The sequence below is a fragment of the Coturnix japonica genome, unplaced genomic scaffold, assembly GCF_001577835.2.
Source record: "Coturnix japonica isolate 7356 unplaced genomic scaffold, Coturnix japonica 2.1 chrUnrandom751, whole genome shotgun sequence".
Lineage (NCBI taxonomy): Eukaryota > Metazoa > Chordata > Aves > Galliformes > Phasianidae > Coturnix > Coturnix japonica.
In genome coordinates, this window is record NW_015440112.1 from 1 (window position 1) to 18,155 (window position 18,155).

The 18,155-nt window shown below is 58.9% G+C and overlaps 1 protein-coding gene across 1 annotated transcript; it reads left to right on the forward strand.

The window, feature by feature from the left end:
- Positions 1-7,943: 7,943 nt before the first annotated feature.
- Positions 7,944-18,152, forward strand: TMBIM6 (transmembrane BAX inhibitor motif containing 6; the record flags this gene model as incomplete). The annotated part of the gene is made up of 9 exons (XM_015851181.1): positions 7,944-8,064; positions 9,484-9,565; positions 9,672-9,780; positions 12,214-12,334; positions 14,288-14,336; positions 15,346-15,449; positions 16,257-16,336; positions 16,888-16,988; positions 18,071-18,152. Coding segments are annotated over exons 2-9 (702 nt in total), but the record flags the coding sequence as incomplete, so codon positions are not given.
- Between the last annotated feature and the right edge of the window lie 3 nt (positions 18,153-18,155).

Here is an 18,155-nt window from a genome sequence, read left to right on the forward strand (position 1 = left end):
CCCCATACCCCCCATATCCACCCCATATACCCTCATATCTGCCCCATATCTGCCCCATATCCACCCCATAACCCCCCACACCCCTGTGCCCCCCACCCGATGTAGTTGGTCCTCAAGGAAATCTCCAGCTCCCGGAGCACCTGTGTTGATTCCTGCACCCTCCTGCGGAACTTCTGTGGGCACAGCAGCCCCATAGCGCCCCATAGAGCCCCATAGACCCCATAGAGCCCATAGCCACCCCATAGAGCCCCATAGACCCCATAGCCACCCCATAGAGCCCCATAGAGCCCCATAGACCCCATAGAGCCCATAGAACCCATAGCCACCCCATAGAGCCCCATAGAGCCCCATAGAGCCCATAGCGCCCCATAGAGCCCCATAGACCCCATAGAGCCCCATAGCGCCCCATAGAGCACCCCATAGCACCACATAGCGCCCCAGAGAGCCCCATAGACCCCATAGAGCCCCATAGACCCCATAGCACCCCATAGAGCCCCATAGAGCCCATAGCCACCCCATAGCACCCCATAGAGCCCCATAGACCCCATAGAGCCCATAGACCCCATAGCCACCCCATAGAGCCCCAATGACCCCATAGCGCCCCATAGAGCCCCATAGACCCCATAGTGCCCCATAGAGCCCCATAGAGCCCATAGAGCCCCATAGAGCCCCACAGACCCCCATAGAGCCCCATAGACTCCATAGCGCCCCAGAGCACCCCACAGAGCACTCCATAGCCCCACAGCACCCCATAGCACCCAATAGCACCCCACAGCAGCCCCATAGCGCCCCACAGCACCCCACAGCACCCTATAGCCACCCCATAGCACCCCATAGCGCTCCATAGAGCCCCATAGCACCCTATAGCCACCCCATAGCCCCCCCATAGCACCTCACAGCCACCCCACAGCCCCCATAGCACCCTATAGCACTCATAGCACCCCATAGCGCCCCATAACAGCCCCCCACCCCCATCCCCCCTCACCTTCCGTGTGACTCCGGGGTCCAGGTAGCTCTTCAGCTTCTGGATGTAGGTGTGCGGGGGGTTCTTCACCTGGAAGCGCTCCTGGGGGGGATGGGGCCATATGGGGCCATATGGAGACATATAGGGCCATATGGGGCCATATAGATCCATATGGGGCCATATGGAGACATATAGGGCCATATGGGGCCATATAGGGTCATATGGAGACATATAGGGCCATATGGGGACATATAGGGTCATATGGAGACATATAGGGCCATATGGGGCCATATAGGGTCATATGGAGACATATAGGGCCATATGGGGACATATAGGGCCATATGGAGACATATAGGGCCATATGGAGATATACAGGGTCATATGGGGACATATAGGGTCATATGGGGACATATAGAGTCATATGGAGACATATAGGGCCACATGGGGCCATATAGGGCCATATGGAGACAAATAGGGCCATATGGAGACATATGGAGACATATAGGGCCATATGGGGCCATATAGGGTCATATGGAGACATATAGGGCCATATGGGGCCGTATAGGGTCATATGGAGACATATAGGGCCATATGGGGCCATATAGGGCCATATGAGGACATATGGAGACATATAGGGCCATATGGGGCCATATGGAGACATATAGGGCCATATGGGGCCATATGAAGACATATAGGGCCATATGGACACATATAGGGCCATATGGGGCCATACAGATCCATATGGGGCCATATGGGACCATATGGGGCCATACAGATCCATATGGGGCCATATGGGACCATATAGAGCCACATGGGAAATACAGGGACATATGGGGTCATATAGGGCCATATGGGGCCACATGGGGCCATATAGGACCACATAGGGCTATATAGGGTCATATAGGGCCATATGGGGCCACGGCCATGGGGTGACCCCCCATAGGATCCCACCTGGTCGCAGATCAGCTCCCACTTCTTCTCATTGTCATACTGCCGCAGCAGCTTCGCTTTGTCTGGAGGCAGGTTCATGGAGCTCTGGGGACATGGGGGGACGTGGGGGACCCCAATGGGGACACCCAGCCCCATAGCAAAGCCCTGGATCCCAATGGGGACACCCAGCCCCATAGCAAAGCCCTGGACCCCAATAGGGACACCCAACCCCATAGCAAAGCCCTGGACCCCAATAGGGACACCCAGCCCCATAGCAAAGCCTTAGATCCCAATGGGGACACCCAGCCCCATAGCAAAGCCCTGGATCCCAATGGGGACATCCAGCCCCATAGCAAAGCCCTGCATCCCAATGGAGACACCCAACCCCATAGCAAAGCCCTGGATCCCAATGGGGACATCCAGCCCCATAGCAAAGCCTGGACCCCAATGGGGACATATCCAGCCCCATAGCAAAGCCCTGCATCCCAATGGGGACACCAGCCCCAAGCAAAGCCCTGGACCCCAATGGGGACACCCAGCCCCATAGCAAAGCCCTGGATCCCAATGGGGACACCCAGCCCCATAGCAAAGCCCTGGACCCCAATGGGGACACCCCAGCCCCTACGCAAAGCCCTGGGATCCCAATGGGGACACCCAGCCCCATTAGCAAAGCCCTGGATCCCAATGGGGACACCCAGCCCCATAGCAAAGCCCTGGATCCCAATGGGGGACACCCCAGCCCAAGCAATAGCCCGGACCCCAATGGAGACAACTCAGCCCCATAGCAAAGCCCACACCACAATGGGGACACCCATAGCCAAAGCCCTGGATCCCATGGAGACACCCAGCCCCATAGCCAAAGCCCTGGATCCTCAATGGGGACACCCAGCCCCATAGCAAAGCCCTGAACTCCAATGGGGACACCCAGCCCATAGCAAAGCCCTGGATCCCAATGGGGACACTCAGCCCCATAGCAAAGCCCTGGGACCCCAATGGGGACACCCAGCCCATAGCAAAGCCTGGACCCCAATGGGACACCCAGCCCCATAGCAAAGCCCTGGATCCCAATGGGACACCCAGCCCATAGCAAAGCCCTGGACCCCAATGGGGACACCCAGCCCCATAGCAAAGCCCTGGACCCCAATGGGGACACACAACCCCATAGCAAAGCCCTGATCCCAATTGGGGCACACCAGCCCCATAGCAAAGCCCTGGATCCCAATGGGGACACCCAGCCCATAGCAAAGCCCTGGATTCCCAAGGGGGACGCCCAGCCCCATAGCAAAGCCCTTGGACCCCAATGGGGACACCCATAGCAAAGTCCCACACCCCAATGGGGACACCCAGCCCATAGCAAAGCCCTGGATCCCAATGGGGACACCCAGCCCCATAGTGGAACCCATAACCCAAAGGAGATGACCAAACCCCAATACAGTGGGATCCTCCTATAGGTCACATGTGTCCCCTATGGGTCCACACCATCCCATATGGGTCCCACCATCCCCTATAGGTCACACCATCCCCTATGGGTCACACTGCCCTATAGGTCCCACTGTCCCCTATGGGGTCCAGGCTCTGCTATGGGGCCAGACGTCCCCCATTGGGTCTGAGGCACCGCTATGGGGCTGGGGCGTCCCTATGTGTGAGTTCCCGCCACTGCGAAGATGTCACCCTATGGGGCGGGGGGGGGGGGGGGCATCTCCTATGGGCAGCGCCCAGGCAGTGGGGCTGAGCTCCACCCCACAGCTCCACCCCACAGCTCCACCCCACAGCTCCACCCCACAGCTGGGAGCTGCCGCCGCCCCACAGCGCTATAATTATCCCTTAGAACTGCAGGAAACCGGGATAGAGCCGGGGGGGGGGGGGGTGGTTTATGGGCGGGAGTATGGGGGGGGGGGGGGCGGGGGCTTTGAAGCCGTTTCCTGCCTTTGTGGGGCCGCTCCCGATGTTTCCTTTACCCCAAACCCAATTGGGACCCCCCCCAAATAACGGCATAGGGATGGGGGGGGGATAGAGAGAGATGGGGGGCAATGGGGGCAATGTGGGGGCAATGCGGGTGAGGGTAATAGGGACGCTATGGGGCAATATGGGGGGATATGGGGACACTATGGGGGGATATGGGGACTCTATGGGGACGCTATAGGGATATGGGGACACTATGGGGGAATATGGGGGGATATGGGATATGGGGTGGATTATGGGGATATAGGGACGCTATGGGGACGCTATTGGGGGATATGGGGACACTATGGGGGGAATATGGGGGGGATATGGGGATATGGGGTGGATATGGGGATATAGGGACGCTATGGGGGGGATATGAGGGGAATATGGGGGGATATGGGGGGATATGGGGACACTATGGGGACGCTATAGGGATATGGGGACACTATGGGGGGATATGGAGATACTATGGGGGGATATGGGGACTCTATGGGGACACTATGGGGGGATATGGGGACACTATGGGGACGCTATAGGGTTATGCAGACACTATGGGGACGCTATAGGGATATGGGGACACTATGGGGGGATATGGGGACTCTATGGGTTATATGGGGACTCTATGGGGACGCTATAGGGTTATGGGGACGCTATGGGTTATATGGGGACTCTATGGGGACTCTATGGGGACGCTATAGGGTTATGGGACACTATGGGTTATATGGGGACGCTATGGGGGGAATATGGGGGGATATGAGAATATGGGGTGGATATGGGGATATAGGGACGCTTATGGGGGGGATATGGGGACACCATGAGGCTGCTATAGGGATATGGGGGCACTATGGGGGATATGGGGACACTATGGGGTTGCTATGGGGGGAATATGGGGTGGATATGGGATATAGGGACGCACTATGGGGGGATATGAGGGGAATATGGGGGGATATGGGGACGCTATGGGGGGATTATGGGACACCATGAGGCTGCTATAGGGGATGGGGGCACTATGGGGGGATATGGGGATGCTATGGGGTTGCTATGGGGGATATGGGGTTATGGGGGGTATATGGGGATATAGGGACGCTATGGGGAGAATATGGGGGATATAGGGACACTATGGGACGCTATGGGGGGATATGGGGACACCATGGAGACGTTATGGGGATATAGGGACACTATGGGGGGATATGGGGGGATTATGGGGGGATATAGGGATGCTATGGGGATACGGGGACGCTATGGGGAGATTATGGGGGGACATAGGGGACACTATGGGGATGCTATGGGGGGAATATGGGGGGGATATAGGAAACACTATGGGACACTATGGGGATGCTATGGGGATATGGGGGGATATAGGAACACTATGGGGATATGGGGACCCTATAGGGGGGATATGGGGGGAATATGGGGATATAGGGACGCTGTGGGGGGGATATAGGGACACTATGGGGAACATTGGGGACGCTATGGAAGGGGACTATGGGATATAGGGGCTGCTAGGGACACGGGGAACCTAATAGGGGGGATATGGGGGAATATGGATATAGGATGCTGTGGGGGGAGGATATAGGGCTGCTATGGGATATGGGGGGATATAGGGCTGCTATGGGGATATGGGGGGATATGGGGGGATATAGGGCTGCTATGGGGACACGGGGACGTTATAGGGGGGATACGGGGCTGTTGATGGGGAACCCCAACGATCGGGGTTTTGGCGGGGGGGGGTGGATCCTGTTGTGGGTCCGGGATCGGCGGCGCCCCCCGGTTCAACCCCCCCCCCCCGGACCGACCCCACGGGGCCGCGAGCGGCATTTCCTGCCCAGCAGCTTCCGTTCAATGCGGGACGGGGTTTGGGGACACGGGACTGAAAGGGGGGGGGACCCAGAGCTGCCCTATAGCCGCCCTATAGCCGCCCTATAGCCGCCCTATAGCCGTTCTATAACCGCCCCATAGCCGCCCTATAGCTGCCCTATAGCCGCCCTATAGCCGCCACACAGAGACCCCAAACACGGACGGGACGGGATTTGGGGACACGGGACTGAAAGGGGGGGGAGGACCCAGAGCTGCCCCATAGCCGCCCCATAGCTGCCCTATAGCCGCTCTATAGCCGCCCTATAGCCGCCCCAAACCCGGACGGGACGGAATTTGGGGATACAGGGACAAAAAGGAAGGGGAGGGGGGACCCATATCTGCCCCATAGCCGCCCCATAGCCACCCCATAGCCACCCCATAGCTGCCCTATAGCCGCCCCATAGCGACCCCAAACCCGGACGGGACGGGATTTGGGGACACAGGGACAAAAAGGAAGGGGAGGGGGGACCCTTAGCTGCCCCATAGCCGCCCCATAGCCACCCCATAGCTGCCCTATAGCTGCCCCATAGCGATCTCAAACCCGGACGGGACGGGATTTGGGGACAAGGGGACAGAAAGGGGAGGGGAGGGGACCTATAGGTGCCCCATAGCCGCCCCATAGCCGCCCTATAAGCGCCCCACAGCGACCCCAAACCGGGACGGGACGGGATTTGGGGACACGGGGACTGAAAGCAGGGACCCACAGCCGCCCCATAGCCACCCTATAGCCACCCTATAGCCGCCCTATAGCCACCCCAAACCCAACGGGACGGGATTTGAGGACCCGGGGGGGACCCACAGCCGCCCCATAGCGACCCCAAACCCAACGGGACCCCACGGGGAGCCCGAATAGGGGATGGGGGGCTCCGAACCCACAAACCGGGACGTCCCCGACGGCAGCACCGGGATTGGGGGGGAACCGGAGCCGTCGGGGGGGACCGGAGGGGCGGAATAGGGGGAGAATAGGAGGGAATAGGGGGAAATAGGGGGGGAATGGGGGTCTATGGGGGTCTATGGGGCTGGGGGGGGTCTCACCAACACCATCGCGAATCGTTCCTCCAACTCGCACGGCTCCGGCATCGGCATCTTAACGGCGCTCAGCCCCGGTGCCGTCCCCGTTACCGTACAACGGGGCAGCGTATCCCCGTCCGAACTCTCCACGTTCCCCATCACCGGGCCCAGCAATAGGGGCGGGGGGGGGTTGGGGAGGGTCAGACCGCGCCCCCCCCCCCCTCCCCACGACCGGTGGAGGACCGGACGCTCCGCCCGTCGGGGCCGCCCCGTCCGGTCCTCCACCGGTGCCGTTGTCCAGCAGGGGGCGCTGCGATTATCGCATTCACCACCAGGGGGCGCTGTAACGATCCAATTGACCACCAGGGGGCGCTGTAATAATCCCATTGTAATTGTAATGATGCAATTGACCACCAGGGGGCGCTGTAATGATCCAATTGACCACAAGGGGGCGCTGTAATAATCCCATTCACCACTAGGGGGCGCTGTAAAATCACATTGTAATTGTAATGGTCCAATTGACCACTAGAGGGCGATGTAATAATCCCATTAACCACTAGGGGGCGCTGTAATGATGCGATTCACCACCAGGGGGCGCTGTAAGATCCCATTGTAATTGCATTGATCCAATTCACCACTAGGGGGCGCTATAATAATCCCATTGTAATTGTAATGATCCAATTGACCACTAGAGGGCGATGTAATAATCCCATTAACCACTAGGGGGCGCTGTAATAATCCCATTGTAATTGTAATGATGCAAATCACCACTAGAGGGCGCTGTAATAATCCCATTGTAATTGTAATGATTTAATTGACCACCAAGTGGCGCTATAAAATCCTATTGTAATTGTAATGATCCAATTGACCAACAGGGGGCGCTGTTATATTCCCATTAACCACTAGGTGGCGCTGTAACGATCCCGTTAACCACTAGGGGGCGCTGTAAAACCCTATTGTAATTGTAATGATTTAATTGACCAGCAGGGGGCGCTGTAAAACACAATTGTAATTATAATGATCCAATTGACCACTAGGGGGCGCTGTGATTCCCAATGTAGTTGTAATGCTTTAATTGACCTGCAGGGGGCGCTGTAATAATCCGTTAACCAGCAGGGGGCGCTGTAATGATACTGTTGGCCACTAGGGGGCGCTGTAACGAGACACCGCCGCTGGGGCGCGGCTGTTGGCCAATCGGATGCGGAAGTGTCTCTCTTAGCCCCGCCCATCTCGCCGAACGCCAACCAATGAGATGGAGAGGAAGGCGGGATGACGCGGCTCGCCCACCAATCAGAGCAAGGGGGCGGGGCTAAGTGGGAAGCGTTCGAGGCCTGGCCGGACGGCGGAGCGCCGCGCAGGTGAGGGGGGAAACGGCCCGGAACGGTTCGGAACGGGCCCAAACGGTTCCGAACGGTCCCGAATGGTTCCGAACGGTTCCGAGAGGCTCTAAGGACGGTAACGGGGTTTGTAACACGCGGTTCCGTCCATCCCGGGGGTCGCGGCCTACACCGGGCGGGGGTCGCGGCCTGTGGGGGCGGGGTAGGCCGCAGCCTGGGGGGGGGAGCGGGGGGTTAAAGGGTCAAAGGTCGGAGCGGGGGCGGGGGGAGCGTCACGTGATGGGACCGGAACCGGAACCGAAACGGGATGGGACGGGACGGCACGTGTAGAACCGGAACCGGGTGGGGTGTAACGGCCATAGAGATACATGGGGTGTAACGGCCATAGAGATACATGGGGTGTAACCCCACAGCCCCTATAGCCTTTATAAACCCTATAACCCCACAGCCCCTATAGGCCCTATAACCCCATAACCCCATAGCCCCTATAGGCCCCATAACCCCCATAACCCCACAGCCCCTATAGGCCCTATACCCCCATAACCCCATAGCCCCTATAGGCCCCATAACCCCCATAACCCCACAGCCCCTATAGCCCCCATAACCCTACAGCCCCTATAGCTCCTACAGCCCCTATAGGCCCTATAACCCCATAACCCCCCAACCCCTATAGCCCCCATAACCCCACAACATCTATAGCCCCTATAACCCCACAGCCCCTATGTGCCCCATAATCCCCACAGCCCCTATAGCCCTTATAAACCCTATAACCCCACAGCTCCTATAGGCCCTATAACCCCATAACCCCACAGCCCCTATAGCCCCTATAACCCTTATAGCACCCCCAACCCCTATAGCACCCACAGCCCCTATAGGCCCCATAACCCCCATAACCCCTATAGCACCTACAGCTCCTATAGCCCCCATAACCCCATAGCTCCTATAGCTCTCACAGGCCCCATGTCCCCCATAACCCCCACAGCCCCTATAGCCTCATAACCCTACAACCCCTATAGCCCCTATAACCCCCACAGCCCCTATAGCCCCATAACTCCCCATAACCCCATGACACCACAGCCTCCATAACCCCCATAACCCACAGCCTCATAACCCCACAGCCCTTATAGCCCCTATAACTCTACAGCCCCTACATCCCCTATAGCCCCCATAACCCCCACAGCCCCTATAGCACCTACAGCCCCTTTAGCCCCTATAACCCCATAACCCCATGACACCACAGCCCCTATAACCCCCATAACCCCATAATCCACAGCTTCATAACCCCACAGCCCCCATCATAACCCCCACAACCCCTATAGCACCCACAGCCCCTATAGCCCCCATAACCCCACATACCCCATAACCACACAACCCCTATAGCCCCATAACCCCCATAACCCCATAATTCCCCATAACCCCCCTGCCCCTTTTCCCCCCCAGTTCCTCCCCCTCCATCCGTTCCCACCATGAACGTCTTTGATCGCACCATCAACCTGGACGCCCTGTTCAAGTTCTCCCACATGTGAGTGACCCCCATTATTATTATCATTATTATTATCATTATTATTATTATTGGGGGGGGGCTGTGTGTGTGTGCCCCCCCCTCACCCCCTTTAATCCCCCCCCAGCTCTGCGTCCACCCAGGCTCACCTGCAGCGCGTCTATGGCAGCTTTGCTCTGTGTATGCTGCTGGCGGCCGGGGGGGGCTACGTCAGTGTGCTCACCCAGCTGGGGCAGGTAGGAGGGGGGGGGCTGCTGTGACCCCCCCCATATCACTGTTACCCCCCATATCCCTGTGAGCCCCCCATTGCTGCCCCCCATATCACTCTCTCCCCCCAATATCCCTGTGACCCCCCCCCATGCCCCCCCATATCCCTATTACCCCCCCATATCCCGTGACAACCCCCCATTGCACCCCCATAACCCCATTAACCCCCCCATATCCCTGTGACCCCCCCCCCATATCCCTATTACCCCCCCATATCCCCTGTGACCCCCCCCATTGCCCCCCCATATCCCTATTACCCCCACCTATCCCTGTGACCCCCCCATAATCCTACCCCCATTCCCTGTGAGCCCCCCATTGCCCCCCCATATCCCTATTACCCCCATACCCTATGACCCCCCCATTGCCCCCCCATATCCATATTACCCCCCATATCCCCTGTGAGCCCCCCATTGCCCCCCCCATATCCCTATTACCCCCCCATATCCCTGTGAGCGCCCCATTGCCCCTCATATCCTATTACCCCCCATTATCCCTATGACCCCCCCATTGCCCCCCCATATCCCTATTACCCCCCATATCCCTGTGAGCCCACCCCATATCTCTGTGCCCCCCCATGACCCCCCATGTCCTACCTCATATCCTTATTACCCCCCATATCCCTGTGCCCCCCCATATCCCTGTGACCCCACCCCCCTGTCTCTGTGCCCCCCCATATCCATGACCCCCCCATGTTTCTACCTCATATCCTTATTACCCCCCCCATATCCATATTACCCCCCCATATCATTATTGCCCCCCATATCATTATTGCCCCCCATATCCCTGTGCCCCCCCATATCCCCACCCCCCTGTCTCTGTGGCCCCCCATAGCCTCATAATCCTCCATGTCCTTCTTTATATCCTTATTACCCCCCCCATATCATTATTCCCCCCCCATATTCCTGTGCCCCCCCCATATCCCCCACCCCCTGTCTCTGAGTCCCCCATATCCCCATGACCCCCCCATTGCCCCCCCATTATCCTTATTACCCCCCCCCATATCATATATTTCCCTCCCATATCCCTGTGTCCCCCATATCCCCGTGTCCCCCCATATCCCCCACCCCCCTGTCTCTGTGCCCCCCCCATACTCTCAGAACCCCCACGTCGTTCTTATATCCTTATTTAACCCCCCCATATCCTTATTCCCCCCCCTGTATCCCCATAACACCCCCATGTCCCTTCTATATCCTTATCCCTATTTCCCCCTATATCCCCCACATCCCCCCCACATCACTCATTGTAGGGCTGGCCATCCCCGTGACCCCCCCCATATCCCTGTCCCTTTATCCCTCTGCCCCCCACCTCCTTCATCCCCATAACCCCCCCTTATCCCTATGTCCCCCCACACATCCCCCCCCACATCTCACCCCATATCTCACCCCATACCCCACACCCCATCCTTGTGGGGCTGGCCATCCCCGTGACCCCCCCATATCCCTGTTCCCCCCCACATCCCTCTGCCCCCCCATTCCCAAACCCCATCCACCCCCATAACGCCCCCACTTTATCCCTATTTCCCCCTATATCCCCCACACCCCCCCATCCCTCATTGTAGGGCTGGCCATCCCTGTGACCCCCCCATATCCCTGTTCCCCCCCCCATATCTCTCTTTCCCCCCCACCCCCCTCATCCCCATACCCCCCCATCCCCCAACCACCCCCATAACCCCCCTCTTTATCCCTATTTCCCCCCATATCCCCCCCACATCTCACCCCATACACCCCCCCACCCCTCACTTGTGGGGCTGGCCATCCCCGTGACCCCCCCATATCCCTGCCCTCTGCCCCCCCCCCCCCTCATCCCCATATCCACCCTTTATCCCTATGTCCCACCCCACATCCCACCCACATCTCACCCCACATCTCACCCCACATCCACCCCACATCCCACCCCACATCTCACCCCACATCTTACCCCACATCTCAACCCCATATCCCACCATAACCCCCCTCCCTCACTTCTGGGGTTGGCCATCCGGTACGCCCCCATATCCTTGTTCCCCCCCTATCCCTCTGCCCCCCCCATATCCCCATGACCCCCCCACATCCTTCTGCCCCCCCAACCCCCATCCCAACCCCCCACCCCCCATCCCAGTACCCCCCATCCCCAATCCATCCCATAACCCTAACCCTAAACCTATTTCCCCCCCATGTCCCCCCCACATCCCACCCCATATAACCCCCCCCCTCCTTGTGTGCTCTGTCCATCCCTTTAACCCCCATATTATATCCCCCCCCCATTATATCCCCCCCCAGCTGATAGTGCTGCGGGCTGTGCTGTCCGTCCCTTTAACCCCCCCATTATTTTATCCCCCCCTTTTTATCCCCCCCCAGCTGAGCGTGCTGTGCGGGCTGTGCTGTCCATGCCCTTTAACCCCCCTATTATTTACCCCCCCCCAGCTGAGCGTGCTGTGCGGGCTGTGCTCCCTGGGGCTGATGCTGGGGCTGATGCGAACCCCTCACAGCCGGGACACGGAGCTGCAGCGCCTGGGGATGCTGGCGGGGTTCGCCCTCCTCACCGGTAGGGGGCGCTCTAATGGGGGTTAATGGGGGCTGGGGGCGTCATTAAAGGGGTTTTAATGGGGGCTGGGGGCTATAAATGGGGTCTGGGGGATCAGGTGGGGTTAATGGAGTCTGGGGTGTTAATGGGGTCTGAGGGGTTAATGGGGTCTGGGGCTATAAAGGGGTCTGGGGGGGCATTGAAAGGTTTGGGTGGTCTGGGGGTTTAATGGGGTCTGGGGGGTTTAATGGGGCTGGGGGTGTTAATGAGTCTAGGGGGTTAATGGGGTGAGGGCTGTTAATGGAGCTTGGAGGTTAATGGGGTCTGGGGCCATTAATGGGTCTGGGGGCTATAAAGGGGGTCTGGGGGGGGTTAATGGGGTCTGGGGGCCATAAATGGGGTCTGAGGGGGTCGGGGGGGTTATTGGGGTGAGGAAGGGTTATTTGGGGTCAGGAAGGGTTAATGGTGGTGTGTGGGGGGGCTTTAAAGGGGTCTGGGGGCTATAAAGGGGTCTGAGGGGGGGGTTAATGGGGTCTGGGGGTGTTTAATGGGTTTGGGGGAGGTTAATGGGTCTGGGGGGTTTTCAATGGGGGCTGGAGGGGGGCTAATGGGGGTTAATGGGGTCTGGGGGGTCATTAAAAGGGGTTTTAATGGGGTTGGGGGGGTTAATGGGTCTGGGGGGCATTAAAGGGGTTTTAATGGGGGCTGGGGGGTTAATGGGGTGGGGAGTGTTAATGGAGCCTGGGACATTAATGGGGTCTGGGGGGTTAATGGGGTCTGGGGCTATAAATGGGGTCTGAGGGGTCATTAAAGGGGTTTTAATGGGGTCTGGGAGTAAGGGGTCTGGGGGGGGCATTAAAGGGGTTTTAATGGGGGCTGGGGGGTTAAATGGGGTGGTGGGGGCTTTAAAGGGCTGGGGGCTATAAAGGGGTCTGAGGGGGGGTTAATGGGGTCTGAGGGGTTAATGGGGTCTGGGGGCTACAAAGGGTCTGGGGGGGGTTAATGGGGTCTGAGGGGGTTAATGAGGTCTCGAGGGTTTAAAGGGGTCCTGGAGGGGTTTAATGGGGTCCTGAATGGGCTTAAAGGGGTCCTGAATGGGTTTGGGGGGGTCATTAAGGAGGGGTTTTAATGGGGTTGGGGTGTTAATGGGGCTGGGGGTGTCATTAAAGGGGTTTTAATAGGGTTGGGGGTTAATGGGGGCTGGGGGGTCATTAAAGGGGTTTAATAGGGTTGGGGGTAATGGGGGGGGGGTCATTAAAGGGTTTTAATTGGGGCTGGGGGTTTTAACTGGTGGGGGTGTGGGGTTTAAAGGGTCTGGGGGCTATTAAAGGTCTGGGGGGGGTCTAATGGGTCTGAGGGTAATGGGGTCTGGGGGCTACAAAGGGGTCGGGGGGGTTAATGGGGTCCTGAGGGTTAATGGGGTCCGGGGAGTGTTAATGGGGTCTGGGGGTCATTAAAGGGTTTTAATGGGGTCTGGGAGTGTTAATGGGGTCGGGGGCCATTAAAAGGTTTTAATGGGGGCTGGGGGGTTAATGGGGTCTGAGGGGTTAATGGGGTCCGGGGGTGTTAAATGGGGTCTGGGGGGTCATTAAAGGGGTTTTAATGGGGTCTGGGAGGTTAATGGGTCGGGGGGCATTAAAAGGTTTTATGGGGGCTGGGGGTTAATGGGGTCTGAGGGGTTAATGGGGTCCGGGGGGTGTTAATGGGGTCTGGGGGGTCATTAAAAGGGGTTTTAATGGGGTCTGGGGTGGGGTTAATGGGGTCTGGAGGGTTGATGGGTCAGGGGGGGTAATGGGGTGTGGGGGTGTTAATGGGGTCTGGGGATTAATGGGGTCAGGGAGGGTTAATGGGGTGGGGACGTTAATGAGGCTCGGGTGTTAATGGGTCTGGGGGTGTTAATGGGTTGGGGGTGTAATGGGTGGGGTCCCGCGTCACTGCCATGTGCTGACGCTCACACTGAGCTCTGTCCTTCAGGCATCAACCTGGGCCCCTCCTGCAAGATGTGCATCGCCATCGACCCCAGGTATGGGCACAGCCAGCCACCCCACAACCAACAAGCGCCCCATAGAGCCCCATGACGGCCCATAAGAGCCCCCACTGCCCCCATAGAGCCCCACCGCCCCATAGAGCCCCCACCGCCCCATAGAGCCCCACTGCCCCCATAGAGCCCACTGCCCTATAGAGCCCCCCACTGCCCATAGAACCCCACCACCCCATAGGCCCCATGACGGCCCCATAGAGCCCCCACTGCCCCATAGAGCCCCCACACCCCATAGAGCCCCATGACGGCCCCATAGAGCCCCCACTGCCCATAGAGCCCCACCGCCCCCTAAGAGCCCCAATGACGGCCCGATAGAGCCCCCACTGCCCCATAGAGCCCCACGCGCCCCGTAGAGCCCCCAATCCCGCCCCATAGAGCCCCACTGCCCATAGGAGCCCCACCCCCCATAGAGCGCCCACTGCCCCATAGAGCCCCCCACCGCCCCCAATATTTTTATTTTTTTGAGCCCACCGCCCCATAGAGCCCAGCACCCCATAGAGCCCCCACTGCCCCCCAATAAGAGCCCCCTTTCTGGCCCCCAGAAGCCCCCTGACCACCCTAATAGAGCCCCCTGATGACCCCATAGAGCCCCCCCATCACCCCATATTGCTCCTTGAGCACCCCATAGGACCCCAATGATGACCCCATTAAAGAGCCCCCATAAGAAGCCCATGATGACCCACTAAGGCAGCCCCATGGATGGCCCCATAGAGCCCCATGATGATCCCATAGAGCCCCATGATGGCCCCATAGAGCCCCATAATGATCCCATAGAGCCCCATGGTGGCCCCATAGAGCCCCATAATGATCCCATAGAGCCCCATGATGCCTCATAGACCCCCCATTCACCCCATAGAGGCCCCATTGATGGAATCCCATAGAGCCCCATGATGGCCCCATAGACCCCCATCACCCCATAGGAGCCCCCATCACCCCATATCACCCCATATCACCCCCCATACCCCCCACTGACGCCCCCTCTCCCCCAGCATCCTTTCCCCACGGGCCTTCCTGGCACGGCCGCCATCTTCGGCATGCTTTCTCGCTCCAGTGCTCTGTACGCCCGGCGCCGTTCATGCTTCCTCTACCTGGGAGGTGAGGGGACCCCAAAGGGGACGGGGACCCTAAAAGGGACGGGGGGGGGCCCATAAGATGGGGACCTAGGGTGCGGCCACTACGGGTCCTAAAGGATGGGGGGCCACATAGAGGGGATGGGGTGACCCTGAAAGGGATGGGGGGGCCCATAGAGGGATGGGGTACCCTAAAGGGATGGGGGTGCTCTATAGAGGGGATGGGGTGGTCCTAAGGGATTGGGGTGACCCCAAAGGGATGGGAGATGCTCTATAGAAGGGTGGGGTGGCCCTAAAGGGATTGGGGTGGCCCATGGTAGGGCTGGGTGCTGCTCCAAAGGGGATGGGGTGCCCAAAAAGAGAGTGGAGTGCCCTATAGAAGGGCAGGTGGCCCTAAATAGACTGGGAGGTGCCCTATATGAGGGGTCGCGGGTGACCCTAAAGGGATAGGTGGCTCCAAAAGGGATTGGGTGGCCCCCTAAGGAGATGGGAGAGCCCATAGAGGGGTGCTGGGTGTCCCCAAAAGGGGCCGAGGATGCCCCCATGGAGGGATTGGGGTGGCCCAAAAGGATTGTGGTGCCCTATAGGGTCTCATGGTGCCCCATGGGGTCTCGTGGTGCCCTATAGGGTCTCGTGGTGCCCTATAGGGTCTCATGGTGCCCCCAATGGGGTCTCGTGGTGCCCAAGGGTCTCGTGTGGCCTCCAGGGTCTCGTGGTGCCCCTTAGGGTCCGTGTGCCCCATGGGGTCTCGTGGTGCCCTATTAGGGTCTCGTGTGCCCATGGGGTCTGCGTGGTGCCCATACGACCCTCCATGGTTTCCCCCCTCCCCGCAGGTTCCTGCTCTCTGCTCTGTCTTGCTGTGTGCTCTCGACCCTGTTCATGCCCTGTCTGGACTCCACTTGGCTCTTCACGGTGGGTGCTGGTGAGACCCCCCAATAACCCCCCCATAACCCCCCCATAACCCCCCTATAACACACCCCCATAACCCCCTATAACGCCCACAACTCCCATAACCCCCCAAACCCCTAAACCCCCCATAACCCCCCATAAACCCTCCCAATAACCCTATAGCCCCCCATAACCCCATAACCCCCCCATAACCCTATAGCCCCCCCATAACCCTATAACCCCCCCATAACCCTATAGCCCCCGCATAACCCCATAACCCCCCCATAACCCCTATAGCCCCCCCATAACCCTACCGCCACCCATAACCCTATAAGCCCCCCCATAACGCCCCAGTAACCCCCCCATAACCCCTCATCACCCCATAAAACCCCATAACCCCTCATAACCCCCCCATAACGCCTATAACCCCCCATAACCCTCATAACCGCCATAACCCCCATTAACCTTATAACCCCCCCATTAACCTTATAACCCCCCCATTAACCTTATAACCCCATAACCCCCCCATAACCCTATAACCCCCCCATAACCCTATAACCCCCCCATCCCCACAGGCCAACCTGTACATGGGGCTGATGCTGATGTGCGGCTTCGTGCTGTTCGACACTCAGCTCATCATCGAGAAGGCAGAGAGCGGAGATAAGGATTATATCTGGTGGGTGCTATGGGGTGCTATGGGGCTCAGTGGGGCCCTATGGGGCTCTATGGGGTGCTATGGGGCTCTATAGGGCGCTGTGGGGCTTTATGGGGCTCTATGGGGCCCTATGGGGCACTATGGGGCTCTATGGGGCCCTATGGGGCTCTATGGGGTACTATGAGGCGCTGTGGGGCCCTATGGGGCTCTGTGGGGCCCTATGGGGTGCTATGGTGTTCTATAGGGTTCTATGGGGCTCTGTGGGGTGCTATGGGGTGTTATGGGGCCCTGTGGGGCACTATGGGGCCCTATGGGGCCCTATAGGGTTCTGTGGGGCCCTATGGGGTGCTATGGGGCGTTATGGGGCCCTATGGGGCTCTATGGGGTCCTATGGGGTCCTATGGGGCCCTATGGGGTCCTATGGGGCTCTATGGGGTGCTTTGGGGCTCTATGGGGTCCTATGGGGTGCTATGGGGCCCTATGGGGTGCTATGGGGCTCTATGGGGCCCTGTGGGATGCTATGGGGCCCTATGAGGTGCTATGGGGCTCTATGGGGTCCTATGGGGCTCTATGGGGTGCTATGGGACTCTATGGGGCTCTATGGGGCGCTATGAGGCGCTATGGGGCCCTATGGGGTGCTATGGGGCTCTATGGGGTCCTATGGGGCTCTATGGGGTGCTGTGAGGCGCTATGGGGCCCTATGGGGTGCTATGGGGCCCTGTGGGGCCCTATGGGATGCTATGGGGCTCTATGGGGTCCTATGGGGCCCTATGGGGCTCTATGGGGTGCTGTGGGGCTCTGTGGGGCCCTATGGGGTACTGTGGGGCCCTATAGGGTTGTATGGGGCTCTATGGGGTCCTATGGGGCTCTATGGGGTGCTATGGGGCTCTATGGGGACCTATGGGGCACTATGGGGCTCTATGGGGTCCTATGGGGCACTATGGGGCCCTATGGGGCTCTATGGGGTACTATGAGGCGCTGTGGGGCCCTATGGGGTGCTATGGGGCCCTATGGGGCTCTATGGGGTCCTATGGGGTGCTATGGGGCTCTATGGGGCCCTATGGGGCGCTATGGGGCCGGGCTGTGAGCTGTGACCCCCATAGGCACTGCGTGGATCTCTTCCTGGATTTCGTCAACATCTTTCGGGAGCTGCTGATGATCCTGGGGCTGAATGAGGTGGGAAAGGGG